This window comes from Engystomops pustulosus, chromosome 2, assembly GCF_040894005.1.
Source record: "Engystomops pustulosus chromosome 2, aEngPut4.maternal, whole genome shotgun sequence".
NCBI classification, from domain to species: Eukaryota; Metazoa; Chordata; class Amphibia; order Anura; family Leptodactylidae; genus Engystomops; species Engystomops pustulosus.
Genome location: NC_092412.1, coordinates 66,224,536 through 66,243,529, shown reverse-complemented (window position 1 = coordinate 66,243,529; position 18,994 = coordinate 66,224,536). Strand labels below are relative to the sequence as shown.

The following is an 18,994-nucleotide window of genomic DNA, read 5'->3' as shown; positions in this document are numbered from 1 at the left end:
TAGAAAATTGGAAAAACGTTGCCTGGTCTGATGAGTCTCGATTTCTGCTGCGACATTCGGATGGTAGGGTCAGAATTTGGCGTCAACAACATGAAAGCATGGATCCATCCTGCCTTGTATCAACGGTAAAGGCTGGTGGTGGTGTCATGGTGTGGAGAATATTTTCTTGGCACTCTTTGGGCTCCTTGGTACCAATTGAGCATCGTTGCAACGCCACAGCCGACCTGAGTATTGTTGCTGACCATGTCCATCCCTTTATGACCACAATGTACCCTGTAACATCTGATGGCTACTTTCAGCAGGATAATGCACCATGTCATAAAGCTGGAATCATCTCAGACTGGTTTCTTGAACATGACAATGAGTTCACTGTACTCAAATGGCCTCCACAGTCACCAGATCTCAATCCAATAGAGCATCTTTGGGATGTGGTGGAACGGGAGATTCGCATCATGGATGTGCAGCCGACAAATCTGCGGCAACTGTGTGATGCCATCATGTCAATATGGACCAAAATCTCTGAGGAATGCTTCCAGCACCTTGTTGAATCTATGCCACGAAGAATTGATGCAGTTCTGAAGGCTTGTTATATCTATGATTGTAAGTGCTTTCCTGTTAATATTCTAGTTGTTAAATGGACCTGATGAAAGGAACGGTACGTTCCCGAAACACGTCGTCCACCACTTTAATGAATAACATCAATTTGATGCACCATTGAACAGCGGATCTGTTATTCTTGGCCTTTTACACTACTAATCCCTTATCATTTCATCCAAGCATCTGTTTGGACACCAGGAGACTCTGCAAGTTCATTACTTTCTTTTATCTAATATATACTAATAATGATTTAATCCTTCTTTGATTCATGTGTTATCACTACTGCGCTGTGTAAATCTGTGTACCTACCTCACCCAAGTAGTGCTTCATGGCAAAGGTAGGACCAATACAACTTGGTTAAAGTGTTAGTCTGGAATAACAGGACAACCCCTTTCTAATGATAACCATATATTTATTTTTTTGTGAATGTCCCAAATCTCATTCTTTTTTAACAATATCAGAAAACCAATAAGAATCTGCTATCAATCCATTAACTACAACCAGTAATTTCCCTACAGGTGGAATTCAATGGTTCAGTTCTCATAAATCCATCCAGATACACAAAGCTTCTGGGTGAGATGAATGGGACGTGGCTGTGCTTTGTATTCAGCTTTCCAATAAATGCTGAAAGATCTAATCTGCCTTGTGATCCTTTAGTAACTATGCTCATACATTTCCAGACTATACTCAGAAGCCATTGTGCCACAATTACAGAATAAAATAATACACAAACTGAGCGTAATTACAAAATATTGGGTAGGAACACAGCTAATACAATTAAAGGGAATCATTCCGGAGGCCATTCATACAGGTCAGAAAAATTAAGTTAAAAGGAAGCTGGGAGCAGACCGCGCTTGTAAACTATGCAATACAGTTGGTCAATCTAAAAATATCACAGGGCCGGACTGGGTTATGACTGCACATGGAGAAAAACTACTTGACGGATGAGAATGGAAATATGTGTATTAGCTCTCAGGCTCGCTTGGCTTCTCCTCCCTTCTATAAATAATAAAACCCCGCAATAAAATGTTCAGATGTTTATACAATAAGAAACGGCAGCTCCTTCCTTCTTATTTCAGCAGTGCGGAGGGTTCTTGTTTACATTCATTAATTTAACTTTAGCTCTGGAATTCTTAGTAATAACACATCAGTGACTTACGGAAAGAACAAAGATTAATGAGGCTGCTCCTGAGAATAATGACATTTATAGCCTCTCAGTAGCATCCTCATCTTTTCTCACTTGTGATGGATTTGGCCCCATTGAAGGTGGTATAATAAAGAAGCTGCTTAGTAAAACAGGAATAAAGCAATGCCATACAATACAAATTGCTTATACAATATGATCAGGTGAGCAGGTGATGAGCACTGGATATTCTTCTGATGGCTTATCTACATATGACATAAAAACACATTGGTATTCATATGCTTTCAGCCCACGATAAAAATACTTAAGAATGACTATTTAGGACAATCAGCTATTTGAGTTGAAATTTACATTTTTTTAATATAATATACCCTTTTTATAACATTTTTAACAGGATTTATTACGTAAAGTATTTTTTGGACTATAAAGCGCACCGGATTATAAGGCGCACCATCAAGAAATGCCTACTAGAACGTCTAGGTTCATATATAAGGTGCACTGGATTATAAGGCACACCTGATTAGAAGGATGAATGACCAGCAGGTGGCAGACCTGTGCACAGTTCAAGGCAGCTGTTGTCTGTAAGTACGGCTCATATATATATAAGGCGCACTGGACTTATGGTCCGAAAAATACGGTAGCTGCTAGAATAGCTTCCAGAGACAGCATATACTGAAAACATAAAATTCTGCTTCACAATATTTTCTCACTCATTTAGAGGCAGCATGAAGGACATTATAGAGCAGTACTGCAAAGAATTGATGTAAATAAAGCACTCCATTGACTATTATCTATATCAACATGTATCTTTTCTTCACCCCCATTCAGGTAACCCTCCATCTTCCCTCCCTATAGACCTCTACGGTCAAGATCACTTTAACATTTTTTGTGAGCTGAAAATCCATTTAAGTTGACCAAGAAAGATTCAGGAAAGATTACAAATGGAAATAGCATTTTACATTGATTACAAATAAATTTAGCATTTTTCCCTGCGGTAGATTCTATTTTGTAGCTGCTATATCTCGCATCGATAGTACATAACGAAAACACTAAATTCGGCTTCACAATATTTTTTCACTTTACTAAGAAGCAGCATGAAGAACATTATAGAGCAGTACTGCATAGCAATGAAGTAAACACAGGCAGTCCCTGGGTTACTTACAAGATAGATTACATAGGTTTGTTCTTAAGTTGAATTTGTATGTAAGTCGAAACTGTATATTTTATAATTGTAGATATAGACAAAAAAAATGTGGCCCCTGTGACAATTATAGTTTTAAAATTTTTTGCCGTAATTGGACCAATAATTATCAATAAAGCTTCATAACAGACACCTTACAGCTGATTATTGCAGCCTGGTAGTATAGTAAAGCATCCAGAGAGCTTCACCAGAGGTCACAGTGGGTCAGTCTTTAACTAGGGGTCGTATGCAAGTTAGATGTTCTTAATTAGGGGACCTCCTGTAAAGAACTCCATTGACTATTATCTACATCAGCACTTATTTTTTCTTCACTCCCATTCAGCTAACCCTCAATCTTCCCTCTCTCCATCCAAAGAGACCAAAAAAGATTTAGAAAAAATTACAAATGGAAATAGCATTTTAAATTGATTACCACGTGAAGCTGTGAAACAGACACATGTTTGACTGCAGTAAACACTGGAGGAGACACGTAGAATTACATGCAACTCATTTACATGATTTGCCACCATGTAATACATTGTGAAGCAGTGTCCTTAAAGGGGTATTCCTACGAAGACAAGTTTCTTAACCCCTTAAGGACGCAGCCTGTTTGCAGGTTAAGGCTCGCAACTTTTTTTTTAAATTTGACCAGTGTCTCTTCCTGTGGTAATAACTTTTCAACGCTTTAAGATATCTCTGTGATTTTGAGATTGTTTTCTCGTGAGACATTGTAGTTTATGTTAGTAGTGTCATTTCGGTGATCCGTTCCTTTTTTGGGGGGTAAAAATTCAAAAATTTAGGAAAAATTTGAAAAAAATGACTATTTTCAAAGTTTCAAATGTTATACTTTTTAGACAAAAAGTGATACCACAAATTTTTTTTGATAGAAACCTTTTGCCATTGGTCTTCTTTTTATATCCATTATTTGTTTTAAGTTTCCATTTTTTTTATGGATGTGAGAAGGTTTGAAGTTTTAGTAGCAACTTCTCAGATTTTCTTGAAATTTGAAAAATGCGAACTTTTTGGTGATCAATTCAGTTTGGAAGTGCTCTATAAAGGCTTATGTACTATATACCCCCACAAGTAACACCATTTTATGAACCTAACATCTCAACCTATTCAAATCAGCATTTAAGAAGTCTGTTAACCCTTTAATTATTTTTCCGGAAGCATATGAAAATGGAGTGGAAATTTTGAAATTTCAATTTTGGATTTCAATCTTTCCAATTTAGCCCTAAAATGGATACATTCAGAAGGAATTTGAGGTAAATATATATTCCTAATTTCTTGCCCTGCTTCTTCCGAGTACGGCGATACCAGACATGTGGATGTCAGCTGCTGTTTCCCCGCACAGCGATGTCCAGAACAGAGTTAGCGATACTGGGAATTTGGAAAGCCAATTTGGCTGCAAATATTTTGTGGTGCCACAGTGTAATTGAAGAGCCCCTGAAGTAAAAGTACAATAGAAAACCCCCCAAAATGTCACCATTTCGGAAACTAGACCCCTCAAAGAATTTATCGGTGGTTGTGGTGAGCATTTTAACCCCCGACACGCTGGTCAAAATTTAATGCAAAGTAAATGGTGCAGAGTAAAAATTGCGTTTTTATCTCAAAAATGTCATTTTAGTGCCTCATATACTGTGCCCAACCCATGCCACTTTAGACAAACACCCCAAAAATCATTCTGCGGGTTGTCCCGAGTACGGCAATACCACACATGTGCCAATAATTTACAGGCTGGGCACACAGAAGGGATGAGAACGGAAGGAGTGAAATTTTGATTTTCCAGCTCCGTTTTCACACGTTTGGATTTGGAGTGCCATGTCATGTTGGCAGGGCCCGTGAGGTGCCAGTGCAATAGAAACCCCCAATAAATGATACCATTACGGAAACTAGACCCCTCAAAGAATTTATCGGTGGTTGTGGTGAGCATTTTAACCCCCGACACGCTGGTCAAAATTTAATGCAAAGTAAATGGTGCAGAGTAAAAATTGCGTTTTTACCTCAAAAATGTCATTTTAGTGCCTCATATACTGTGCCCAACCCATGCCACTTCAGACAAACACCCCAAAAATCATTCTGCGGGTTGTCCCGAGTACGGCAATACCACACATGTGCCAATAATTTACAGGCTGGGCACACAGAAGGGATGAGAACGGAAGGAGTGAAATTTTGATTTTCCAGCTCCGTTTTCACACGTTTGGATTTGGAGTGCCATGTCATGTTGGCAGGGCCTGTGAGGTGCCAGTGCAATAGAAACCCCCAATAAATGATACCATTACGGAAACTAGACCCCTCAAAGAATTTATCGGTGGTTGTGGTGAGCATTTTAACCCCCGACACGCTGGTCAAAATTGAATGCAGAGTAAATGGTGCAGAGTAAAAATTGCGTTTTTATCTCAAAAATGTCATTTTAGTGCCTCATATACTGTGCCCAACCCATGCCACTTTAGACAAACACCCCAAAAATCATTCTGCGGGTTGTCCCGAGTACAGCAATACCACACATGTGCCAATAATTTACAGACTGGGCACACAGTAGGGATGAGAACGTAAGGAGTGAAATTTTGATTTTCCAGCTCCGTTTTCACACGTTTGGATTTAGAGTGCCATGTCATGTTGGCAGGGCCTGTGAGGTGCCAGTGCAATAGAAACCCCCAATAAATGATACCATTACGGAAACTAGACCCCTCAAAGAATTTATCGGTGGTTGTGGTGAGCATTTTAACCCCCGACACGCTGGTCAAAATTGAATGCAGAGTAAATGGTGCAGAGTAAAAATTGCGTTTTTATCTCAAAAATGTCATTTTAGTGCCTCATATACTGTGCCCAACCCATGCCACTTTAGACAAACACCCCAAAAATCATTCTGCGGGTTGTCCCGAGTACAGCAATACCACACATGTGCCAATAATTTACAGACTGGGCACACAGTAGGGATGAGAACGGAAGGAGTGAAATTTTGATTTTCCAGCTCCGTTTTCACACGTTTGGATTTAGAGTGCCATGTCATGTTGGCAGGGCCTGTGAGGTGCCAGTGCAATAGAAACCCCCAATAAATGATACCATTACGGAAACTAGACCCCTCAAAGAATTTATCGGTGGTTGTGGTGAGCATTTTAACCCCCGACACACTGGTCAAAATTTAATGCAAAGTAAATGGTGCAGAGTAAAAATTGCGTTTTTATCTCAAAAATGTCATTTTAGTGCCTCATATACTGTGCCCAACCCATGCCACTTCAGACAAACACCCCAAAAATCATTCTGCGGGTTGTCCCGAGTACGGCAATACCACACATGTGCCAATAATTTACAGGCTGGGCACACAGAAGGGATGAGAACGGAAGGAGTGAAATTTTGATTTTCCAGCTCCGTTTTCACACGTTTGGATTTGGAGTGCCATGTCATGTTGGCAGGGCCTGTGAGGTGCCAGTGCAATAGAAACCCCCAATAAATGATACCATTACGGAAACTAGACCCCTCAAAGAATTTATCGGTGGTTGTGGTGAGCATTTTAACCCCCGACACGCTGGTCAAAATTGAATGCAGAGTAAATGGTGCAGAGTAAAAATTGCGTTTTTATCTCAAAAATGTCATTTTAGTGCCTCATATACTGTGCCCAACCCATGCCACTTTAGACAAACACCCCAAAAATCATTCTGCGGGTTGTCCCGAGTACAGCAATACCACACATGTGCCAATAATTTACAGACTGGGCACACAGTAGGGATGAGAACGGAAGGAGTGAAATTTTGATTTTCCAGCTCCGTTTTCACACGTTTGGATTTAGAGTGCCATGTCATGTTGGCAGGGCCTGTGAGGTGCCAGTGCAATAGAAACCCCCAATAAATGATACCATTACGGAAACTAGACCCCTCAAAGAATTTATCGGTGGTTGTGGTGAGCATTTTAACCCCCGACACACTGGTCAAAATTTAATGCAAAGTAAATGGTGCAGAGTAAAAATTGCGTTTTTATCTCAAAAATGTCATTTTAGTGCCTCATATACTGTGCCCAACCCATGCCACTTCAGACAAACACCCCAAAAATCATTCTGCGGGTTGTCCCGAGTACGGCAATACCACACATGTGCCAATAATTTACAGGCTGGGCACACAGAAGGGATGAGAACGGAAGGAGTGAAATTTTGATTTTCCAGCTCCGTTTTCACATGTTTGGATTTGGAGTGCCATGTCATGTTGGCAGGGCCCGTGAGGTGCCAGTGCAATAGAAACCCCCAATAAATGATACCATTACGGAAACTAGACCCCTCAAAGAATTTATCGGTGGTTGTGGTGAGCATTTTAACCCCCGACACGCTGGTCAAAATTGAATGCAGAGTAAATGGTGCAGAGTAAAAATTGCGTTTTTATCTCAAAAATGTCATTTTAGTGCCTCATATACTGTGCCCAACCCATGCCACTTTAGACAAACACCCCAAAAATCATTCTGCGGGTTGTCCCGAGTACGGAAATACCACACATGTGCCAATAATTTACAGGCTGGGCACACGGCAGGGGTCAGGAAGAAAGAAGCACAATTTTGGTTTTCAAGCTTTGTTTTCACTAGATTGGTAATGGGGGGTACCCCTGAGGTACCAGTACAATAGAAACCCCCAAGTAGTGAACCCATTTTGGAAAGGGCACCCCTCAAAGAATGTATGTAGGCTTGTATGAGCATTTTAACCCCCAACACGCTGGCCAAAATTGAATGCAAAGTAAAGGGTGCAGAGTAAAAATTGTGTTTTTATCTCAAAAATGTCATTTTAGTGCCTCGTGTACTGTGCCCAACCCATGCCACTTTAGACAAACACCCCAAAAATCATTCTGCGGGTTGTCCCAAATACAGCAATACCACACATGTGCCAATAATTTACAGGCTGGGCACACGGCAGGGGTCAGGAAGAAAGAAGCACAATTTTGGTTTTCAAGCTTCGTTTTCACTAGATTGGTAATGGGGGGTACCCCTGAGGTACCAGTACAATAGAAACCCCCAAGTAGTGAACCCATTTTGGAAAGGGCACCCCTCAAAGAATGTATGTAGGCTTGTATGAGCATTTTAACCCCCAACACGCTGGCCAAAATTGAATGCAAAGTAAAGGGTGCAGAGTAAAAATTGTGTTTTTATCTCAAAAATGTCATTTTAGTGCCTCGTGTACTGTGCCCAACCCATGCCACTTTAGACAAACACCCCAAAAATCATTCTGCGGGTTGTCCCAAATACAGCAATACCACACATGTGCCAATAATTTACAGGCTGGGCACACGGCAGGGGTCAGGAAGAAAGAAGCACAATTTTGGTTTTCAAGCTTCGTTTTCACTAGATTGGTAATGGGGGGTACCCCCGAGGTACCAGTACAATAGAAACCCCCAAGTAGTGAACCCATTTTGGAAAGGGCACCCCTCAAAGAATGTATGTAGGCTTGTATGAGCATTTTAACCCCTAAGGTGCTGGCTAAAATTTAATACAAAGTGAGTAGTGCAGAGAAACAATTGTATTGCAATTTATCAAATATGCCATTGAAGTGACAAAAGTATTTTGCCCAACTCATGCCACTGGGGAAAAACACATCAAAAATCATTCTGCGGGTTACCCCGGTTAGGGCAATACCCCATAGGAGGCAATAATCTGTAGGATGGAGACACGGTAGGGCTCAAAAGGGAATAACTTGTTGGAGCACAGACATTGTACATTTTTTTTTTCTTTTTGGCATCATGAAAGATTTGTAGATGCCAATAGGGGCCAGTACAGTAGAAATCCCTAAGAACTGACCCTATTTTGGAAACTACACCCTTCCATGAATTAATCTAGGGGTATAGTTAGCATTTTAACCCCACAGGTGGACCCCTGAAAAAGTGCATAATGGATAGTGCATAGTAAAAAATATCTATTATGTCATTTTGTGCCCAGCTGCTGCCATGGGAGACAAACACCCTAAAAATCATGATGCATGTTTTCCCGGGTAAAGCATACGGGACAGTAATCTACAGGCTGGGCACATGGCAGGGCTTAGAAGGGAAGGTGCGGCATGTGGCATGATGTATAAGCTGTGCGTCAGGGTAGCAACAGAGTACTCTAAAAATCCAGGGATGTATGATAAATTCGGAAGCAATCTTTCATACATAACCCTGGTTTTTCTGGGCATGTCTCACAGTGATGAATGGTGTCCTTCCGAATGCCATTTTTGGAGCACACCCTGCACCTCTTCTGTGTCCTTCCCTTGCTGGCTGTTTGGGGAACTACTCCTGGAAAGTGCTGCCCTGGTACAATACGTGTTGGGGCCTCACTTCCAGATGTGCTAGCACTCCCCCCTTCCTGGTCTCCAAAAAGAAAGTACTTTATTACCACCTCTTGAAATTCCAGGAAAGTTCCCCTCTGGCCGGCATATCGATGCAGCACATAAGCATTATACAATGCCATCTGCATCATGTGCACGGCCAGCTTCTTGTACCACACCCTCGACTTCCGCATGGCATTGTACGGCTGAAGCACCTGGTCAGACAAGTCCACCCCTCCCATGTATTTGTTATAATCTAAAATACAGTCTGGCTTGGGGGTTTCTGTACTGGCACCTCGTACTGGGACAGGGGTGGTGGTGTGCTCATGTATTGTGGTTAATACAAGGACTTCTCTCTTGTCCTTGTACTTAACACACAATACAGAGTCGCTGCATAGTGCCCTGCTTTCGTGCCTTTTAAGTTTTTGCCCAAGCAGCGACTTAGGGAGACCTCTCTGATTTCTGCGTACAGTGCCGCATGCCGCAGTATTTCTGGAAGTGAGGTACTTGAACAGGGTGGTGCTGGTGTAGAAATTGTCCAGGTAGAGGTGGTAGCCCTGGTCCAGCAGTGGGTGCACTAAATCCCACACTATCTTCCCTGTAACACCCAGGAAGGGGGGGCATTCTGGGGGCACTATAGTGGAGTCCTTCCCTTCATATATCCTGAACTTGTATGTGTACCCTGATGAACTTTCGCACAGCTTATACATCTTCACACCATACCTTGCCCTCTTATTGGGCAGGTACTGGCGGAAGTGAAGTCTCCCTTTGAATTGTACTAGGGACTCGTCTATGCTTACATGTTTTGCGGGGGTATATGCCTGGGCAAACTTGGCACTAAAATGATCTAATATGGGCCTGACCTTAAATAACCGATCATAACTGGGGTCACCTCTGGGTGGGCACTGTGTGTTGTCAGTGTAGTGCAAAAACTTATGGATGGCTTCAAAGCGCATCCTGCTCATTGCCATGCGGAACATGGGGGTGTGGTACAGAATGTCTGTGCTCCAGTAGTCCCTGATTGAAGGCTTCTTTACTATCCCCATAAGGAGTATTATGCCCCAATACTTGTGCATCTCTGCTGCAGTGACAGGGGTCCACCTGTAGGGTTGTGCATAAAAGGACGTGGGGTTTTGGGCAATATGTTGTGCAGCATAGAGATTGGTCTGGACTACAATTAAATTCAACAGCTCCTCATCAAAAAAAAACTTAAAAAAGTCCACAGCTCTGAGCCCTGTCGTGTCAAAGTTAATTCCAGGATGGCCCAAAAAGTCAGGGACCTGAGGGGTATAATTATCTGGGGCTACCCATGTGGGGTCAGTGGAAGCCCCAGACGCTTCTCCTGCAGAAGTCCCAGAAACTTCTCCTGCAGAAGTCCCAGGCACTTCTCCTGCAGAAGTCCCAGGCACTTCTCCTGCAGAAGTCCCAGGCACTTCTCCTGCAGAAGTCCCTGGAACCCTACGGCGCCTTCTTGGGGGTCCTTCCAGGTCACTGGAAGATGAGCAGGAGGATGATGATAGGTAAAAGGGACCATCATCCCCACTAGCTGACTCGGTGTCAGAGGCAAGCATGTTATATGCCTCCAACACGGTGTACGTCTTCTGAGACATTGCACACAAAAAAAATAGAGAACTAGAAAAATTAGATAATGTGCACCAAACTACACGGATAAACCGTCTAGCAGGCACACAAAAAAAAAAATATAATGCACACCAAACTACACGGACAAGCCGCACAGATGGCACACACAAAAAATAATGTGCACTAAACTACACGGACAAGCCGCACAGATAGCACACAAAAAAAAAAAAGATAATGCACACCAAACTACACGGACAAGCCGCACAGATGGCACACACAAAAAATAATGTGCACTAAACCACACGGACAAGCCGCACAGATGGCACACACAAAAAATAATGTGCACTAAACTACACGGACAAGCCGCACAGATGGCACACAAAAAAAAAAAAGATAATGCGCACCAAACTACACGGACAAGCCGCACAGATGGCACACACCAAAAATAATGCGCACTAAACTACACGGACAAGCCGCACAGATAGCACACAAAAAATAATGCGCACTAAACTACACGGACAAGCCGCACAGATAGCACACAAAAAAAAAAAAGATAATGCACACCAAACCACACGGACCAGCCGCACAGATGGCACACCAAAAATAATGCGCACTAAACTACACGGACAAGCCGCGCAGATAGCACACAAAAAAAAATAATGCGCACTAAACTACACGGAGAAGCCGCACAGATAGCACACAAAAAAAATAATGCGCACTAAACTACACGGACAAGCCGCACAGATAGCACACAAAAAAAAAGATAATGCACACCAAACCACACGGACCAGCCGCAAAAAGGCGCTACAAATGCACCTAGCTTGCCCTAAGACAAACTAACTACCGCTAAGATTGCTAAAGATTCTGTGCAGCGCTATTCACACGGCGCACTGAAAAGTGCGTCCAGTGCAGAACAACGCTAACACAGCGCACTGAAAAGTGCGTTTGGGTTCAGAAGGGACAGACAGGGAAAAACGGAAGACACGTGGGATCACACAAGGCGATCACACAGGGAACACACAGGACACAGGAAAAAACAGATAGGGATGGGAATTTGTAGGGAACAATAGGGATCAGATAAGGATCAGAACACTATTTATAGTGTAAAAGTGTATTTTGGTGCACACAGTAACGCTCTCTCCTCTCTCCAGCGATACCAAACCAAAATGGTGCCGCTGGAGGAAGAGGAAGGGGCTAAAACCACGTTTTTTAGCCCAAAATCGCTGTAATTGGCCAGTCAGGTTTGACTGGCCAATCACGGCGATCGGCGGGCGGGACCGATTTGATTGGTCGGGTGACGGAGACAGGAACTCCTCCTGCCTCTGTCACCCAAATCTCGTCCCGATGTCACCACGTCGCGAGACGTGGTGACAATTCTAAAATCCTATGCGCTCGCGCCGTAGCTGTACTGCGCTGAGCGCTAATCGTCGGAAGCTGCGCAGTACAGCTACGGCGCGGAGCGCTAAGGGGTTAAATATACTCAGTATAAAAAAATAACATTCTCTTATTCACTGTTATTAACAGAAATAAAGCATTTCACAGATATAATTCCAACTTGTCTCTATCAGCCCTGCTGTACACAATTTCAGTAGCCCCTGGTTTCTGACCCAAACACAACATAGTGTGAGGAGAGCTACAAGCTACAGGTAGGTAAGTTCTTTATCTGTGCGAAGGGGAAGGAAGGCACATCAGATCTGATAGTGTGTTGTGGCACAGCAGAGATGTAGCAGAGCTAAGATTTTCATTGTGTGTAATATGCAATTAATGGATCTCATCATCTCATTACGATCTGTCTCATCTCTCTCTTTCTATGTGTCAGATACTGCTGTGTACAGAAGGTAAATGAAAGTTTATGTAAATCTTGTACCCTGATAACCTAATCACATTGTCAGCTCACTGTATCTCATAACACTAGAGGAATCAAAATGGGGCAGATTTACTTACCCGGTCCATTCGCGATCCAGCGGCGCGTTCTCTGCGGTGAATTCAGGTGTTCCGCCGATTCACTAAGGCAGTTCCTCCGACGTCCACCAGGTGTCGCTGCTGCGCTGAAGTTTCCCCGAGGCCCGCCGGAGTTCACAATCCTATACTAGGTGAAGGTAAGTGCGTGTCCTGCAACACAATCCGATCGCGTGCGCCAAAAACCCGGGGCAATACAGGGAAAATCGGCGTAAATATTCGGGTAACCCGCCGGTAAAACGTGATTCGGGCCCTTAGTAAATGACCCCCAATGTGTCTGCTTAGAGAGTCCCCACCCACTGACCATCACTGAGTGATAGGGGCCAAAAATAGCAATAAACCTGAGTAAAATTGTAAAGTACGGGGTTTAAAATGATCTTTTGTGTATTGTGTAAACATCACTAAAGGATTGGAATTTGAGAATTTTCTTTCATGGGCAAACCCCTTTAAGAGCAAGAGTTGCCCTTTTCAGCAATATATACTATGGGTACATGCCCTTTAAATTTAAATATTGTAGATGAAGATATAACATGGAACATGTTGCTTGATCATTTTTTAAAGTAATTATCACAGATAATCCAGTAAAAGTAGCTGCTTATCATTTATCTTGTGAGTTTTTAACTCTATAGTCTAGCAAAATATTGCAAATCAACTAGAGTAAATGGAGGTGGAGTGATCTATACTGCCCCCTAGGTCACTATGCGGACAGATAGACAATATTTTCAGTAGATAAAAATTCAAGCGGCATCCAACCCTTTCCTGCTGTGCTGACAATGCAAAGGTCATAGCATCTCCAGGGCAACCTGAATCCCAACACTTTCCATCTTAGCGTTCGCTCTGCAGTGTAAGCATTATGTATATACATTGTTCCCCAGGAGACGGAAGGGTATGTATGTGACATGCATAGATTTTATATACACCATCACACCCTGACAATCTTTCCTCTGCCGCTGAACTATATTATCCTAACAAAGTGTGAGAATGGTTCCAAGTATCTGACAGGGTAATTCTGATACATTATACAGCCCATTGCAGAAGCTGGACTTGGTGCTGTTAGGTACCAGTCACTGGTTAGAGAAGATTATTAAGAACTATTAGTTATACTCTGGTATGTGTCCAAAGATGAGATAAATCATCCCTGTATTGCAGCTTAACACGCGAGGAGCTCATTGGAAGCGGGCAGATTTATAATAGATCATTTTGCCTTTCGCAGTACGGTTTGTTATAGGCCTCATTACTGTAAGTGCCATCCATTCCCATATAACTGGCCTTGTAAATGTAGGCTGTCGGCTCCCTCCCGGAATGCAGCTCTGGGATGGAATGTCCGTGTTAACGGTAGATCTGACTCATGTCAGCAGCCGAGGGCCCTAACACCCCTTACTCTGACTCACTACTCTACACCATGAGCACTACTGCTTTCATGTAGGTATAGTCACATCAATCTGGAAAAATAGATCCTCACCATGGACGCTGCCAAATAAGTATAAAAACATCATGTAAGGTGTTTATTAGTGACTATATATCAGTGAACAAGATATGTTCTTGCCATTTATTAGATCATGATGTGATCTGTAGTAACAAAACCTCAGAACCACAGTGGTAAGTCATATAATACCTATGTTTACCTAATTGTAAGTCCCTGACCTCTGTGGTATACTATAACAGCTGCAAAACCACCATGAAAAAGCCACATGCGAACACAGACATAGTGCTCATACACACGTCACCCAGCACAGCAACAGGTGGAGTGCAAATGTATGATACATTATAGTATAGACAAGAAAAATACATCTAAAAAATGGCCTATTTTCTGCATGCCTTAAAGGGGTTGACCACTTTACCTCATGTTTTTGTAATGTGTATGTAAGTGAGGGGGGCAGAATATTTGGCAATGTACCAATATACATATTAAAAGTTCTGCGCTGCTTAATTTATTTGTAAATTAAATCCTCCAGTCTTTTATCTCATGATTTTTGTCATGTGTCTGTAAGTGTGAGGGGACTTGATATTAGGTAATTTACCAATATACATGATATGTAAAGTAAAGTCTACTGTCTTTTAACTCATCAGTCAAACCTGACCATAAAATGGTCATGTCATCTCTAAGGCCCGTTCCGCACTTGCGAGTGTGATACGACCCGAACGCTGCGAACCGGGACTGAACTGACATGCTGAGTTCAGTTCCGGTTCACCGCGTTCGGGCCGTGCAATCCAGGCAGCATGCGTTATGAGTGTGATGTGAGTTTATCGCATCACACTCGCAAGTGTGGAACGGGCCTAACTGTCCATCAACAATCACCCTGCCTGGACCTTGAGTTTATATTCATGAATACTATAATAATGTCCTGTCAGGGGGGTTGTTCATGGACAGATAGAGATCACATGACCCTCCATCTGTGGCCATTTTATGTATATTGGTAAATTACCTAATATCCAGCCCCTCACACTTTTACACAGATTACAAAAACACGAAGCAAAATGGCCAACCCCTTTTAATTATTTTATCACAAAGCATGTCTCTTTGTAAAGCCATAGGTATGTATGTGTAATAATGATCATAAAGATATATATAATCTGCCAGCATATGGTAAGTAACAAAAATATAGTAGGTTGCTTCTCCGTTTTAATTTTTCTGGTTAAAAGCAACCTCTACAGATTATACTTCTTTGCTTGGCTTTCTGCTGTGGTTTATTTGGCATCACTACAAAAGTATAAGCAGAGCAGTTTATTTTCTTTGTCCTGGGAAACAACAGCAAGCATGTGCGAGCTGTGTCGTATCCCAGGGCAACCAAAATAAACAGCATTGTCTGGCTGCCAATACAAGGGAAGATGCAGTGGAAAAAGTGGCAGAAGCACAGAAGTTACAGACGTAGAATAAGAAAAAAAAATGAAATGATCATTAAACCAAAAATGCAGAGTAAGAAGAACATTAAATTATATCATTACTATTGTAAGAAATGCAATGGGAAGTCATAAATATATCTATGAGTACAGTATTCTAACATAATCAATACATAATTATGTATAAGTATATATTAATGTATACTTTATAAATTAAAGACAGGAAGCAGCAATCCATATTCAGGCATAAGCATTTGTTATTTGTGGCACCAGCGATAGACAGAACCATCCATCTTTGTTTCAAATTAAAGGAAACCTACCATGAAAATCTATCATGATAAACCATGGACACTGTGACTGTGGTAATCTTCTTTGACTTGTTATCCACTGTGTATTTCCTTCTAAAATCAACTTTTAAATTATACTAATGAGCCTGAAGGGCTCCTGGGGGCGTTACCAGAGTGCATCCGTGCTGCAGATTCCCCCTCCTCCTGCTTGCTGTAACTTCCTCTACTGCAGTGAGATTACATCAGGCAGTCAGGCTCATTAGTATAATTTTATAAGTTGATTTTAGAAGGAAAGCGGCCATGGATAACAAATATAAGAAGATTACCACAGTCACAGTGCCTGGATCTATGATTAAGTGTCCCTGGTTTATCATGCTGGATTTTGATGGCAGATTTCCTTTAAGTTCCTTAAGTTGTTCTAGTAGAATTTTCTGGTCATTAAAAAAAAAATAATGCAGCAAACACCCAGTATGTAAGAAGAGGACTCTTCATGTATAACAACAATGTGACATACTATTATGTCTATTAAATTTCGGAAAAAAAAAAGTTCTCTTCTTTATTATATCACAAAAACATGCCAAATAACAGGTGTATGTAACCTTTTTTCTATCCACTCTTCATAGAGATCTAATGTTAAATAATATATATAAAAAACAACAGCAAAAGCAACTCACCACAATCTTCCCCCCAGGACCTTGGCTTTTTACTGTGACACCAAGCCACTGATTTTCTTTACTCTCACGATTCCGATCCACTAGTAGAGATAAAAAAAAGTTCAAAGTTGAAGAAATGTACTACACTGAAAATGTTCAGAAATGATAGCTATATATATTGCTAGTTTTCCCTATGTAAGAACAGATGGCAAGTAACATGTTACAATATCATTCTGTTTACAGACGTCTCAGCTGCACCAAACTACTTTTGTATGGAGTTAAATTTTGTAGAAGCTAGAAATGACAAACAGGGGAAGACTACCTAAAGTGTCTTAGCATCCATCAGCAACTCTAAGCATCCTGTAATAGACATCCCCCAATAATTCTGGAGTTGTTGGAATTTTCTCCCTAGCCACCACTGTTCCCAAGTAACAACTGTCATTATTTTATGATCTCTATTGTCAAACGGGCAGCACCAGGGTCCAATCCAGGGCCGTCCATGTGATAGTAGAGAGTCTAAATAGCATATTGGGTACTGAAACTACCCAGATATTGCACTCATTTGGCTCTCTACTATCAGATGTCTGTTTTTGTCCAGAGATCTGAAAATATTTAAATTGATTTCTGGCAATAGTTGGGATTACAGGAATAATTCCAACTGTCCCAGAATCAGTGGGAATACATCTATGAAAGAATGATGTGAGTTGGGGATGGTGAATATTGTGAATGTAGTTATTTCAACTACATCAGATCAGTTTTGACTAGTACTTCTACTTTTTTACTTAGTTGAATGGTTCAGGACTGCCCATTGTATATTTATGGTGCATGGTCTGGGTTGCTATGTATTTACAGAGGTTTCCCAAGCAATCAAGTACCCGAGTGTCAGGTCCCCTACTGCAGGCTGGTATTTCTCGCTTCTGTCTTTTTCAGATTCTTCATACACAGAACTGTGCAGAGAATAGAAGCAGCAGCAGCATGTCCCCTGCCTATGTTAATCATAGTGAACATGTGATAAAACACCCAGCTTATAAAGTGTGGGTCTTCACTGTAGCTGTGCACTGTACTCCAGAGCTAACCCAGTTACAGTGGGAAAACGGTAAAGAAATTGGAAAATTAAAGCTCCCTAGGGGTTATTCTTGCCTTAGAGAAACAGCATGTAAAAATAAAAAAATTAAGTAAAAATACTTAAAGTTGTATAACATTTAAAAAAAAAAAACATTAAAAATATCCCTAAAATATGTTCGCCCCTCCAGTCACTAGCAGCTCCTATAAAGCATCTAGTTACTCTAAAACAGACAGGTGGAATCTCAAAATTTTAAACCATTTACTAGTAAAATGTATTTTTAATGGAAAGGCTTTGTTGCAGCCAGACAAAAATTTCTGAAATGACAAAAACATTTTTTTAATAGTTTTTCAGCTTTAAAGCCATACATTTATTTTGTTATTTTCCATCCACAGGATAAAGATGTTACACCCCTCTAACACTAGGAAAACGTAGCATGCGCGCTTTTTCCTCTATAATCGTAAAACAGTCTGAAAACTAAAATCCTAAATAAATGTGGCACAATGGCCAATATATTATTCCCCTCCTTTCACTTTTTTGCATTAATTGGTTGTTTTGGATACCTAAAAAGTATCTAAAAAAAACAGCATCCTTTCTTGTGCATCTTTCCATGCACCTTTTTTTATGTTTTTTACTTTATTTATACTTTTTAGCAGAAAGAGGGCATACTTCAGAAAGCTACAGTATATCAATCGTGGCACCTATAAATACAGTTCTGATGATTTGAAAAAAGAGAATCACCCTTTAAAATTATACCTGGAATTTATTCCTAGGTGCAACAGAAAAGGATGAATCCAAAGTTATAATCAGGAGCAATCTTGATATGATATTAAAGATATAACCATTTGAAGTGTATTCCCTTTCTGCTTAAAAGTTACAAGTTATAGTTTTTAAAAATATTCCTGTCAGCTGAAGACAGATTGATAAATAAAGATATCAATCTATGTATACAGAACTTTTGGAGTGGCCAGTCTGGGTAGCTATACTTATTGACAGTGGCATGCGTCAAGACAAATACATTTTACAAATTAAAATGAATGCATCTCAAACACTTTACCTCCATCATCAATGTCGATTCGTTCACACTCTTTGGCCTCTGCAGTCAGCGGACATCCATAGAGCCCACCTGTTTTATTTGAAAACTGGTTTGGTAATGCTGATGATTGAGGAGCCCCAACCAAAAGCCTGGAAAACAATAAAAAACACCTGCTATAAAATACTTTATTTTACAATGACAACTGGCACAAGGCACAGATTCTTTTCATTGCTTTACACGAATGTAATGAAGGAAAGAAAGCACAATGTGATGAAGCAGTCATGCTGACTACAATAAAGAACAATCCATAAAAGAATATACCCAACCTAGAATAACACATGAAATATCTAGATATCAGCCTAGTAATGGTATACAA

At 41.1% G+C, this 18,994-nt stretch overlaps 1 protein-coding gene across 4 annotated transcripts in view; it reads right to left on the bottom strand.

Annotated features, from left to right (window-relative positions):
• Positions 1 to 18,994, bottom strand: part of ITGA7 (integrin subunit alpha 7) — a 103,923-nt gene that overhangs the window by 39,532 nt on the left and 45,397 nt on the right. For all 4 annotated transcript variants that reach the window (XM_072135107.1, XM_072135105.1, XM_072135106.1 and 1 more), the window contains exons 2-3: positions 18,640 to 18,767; positions 16,541 to 16,620 (exon numbers count right to left, since the gene is read on the bottom strand). In XM_072135107.1, the coding sequence (XP_071991208.1) occupies positions 16,541 to 16,620; positions 18,640 to 18,767 (208 nt within the window). The remainder of the gene's footprint in view (positions 1 to 16,540; positions 16,621 to 18,639; positions 18,768 to 18,994) is intronic.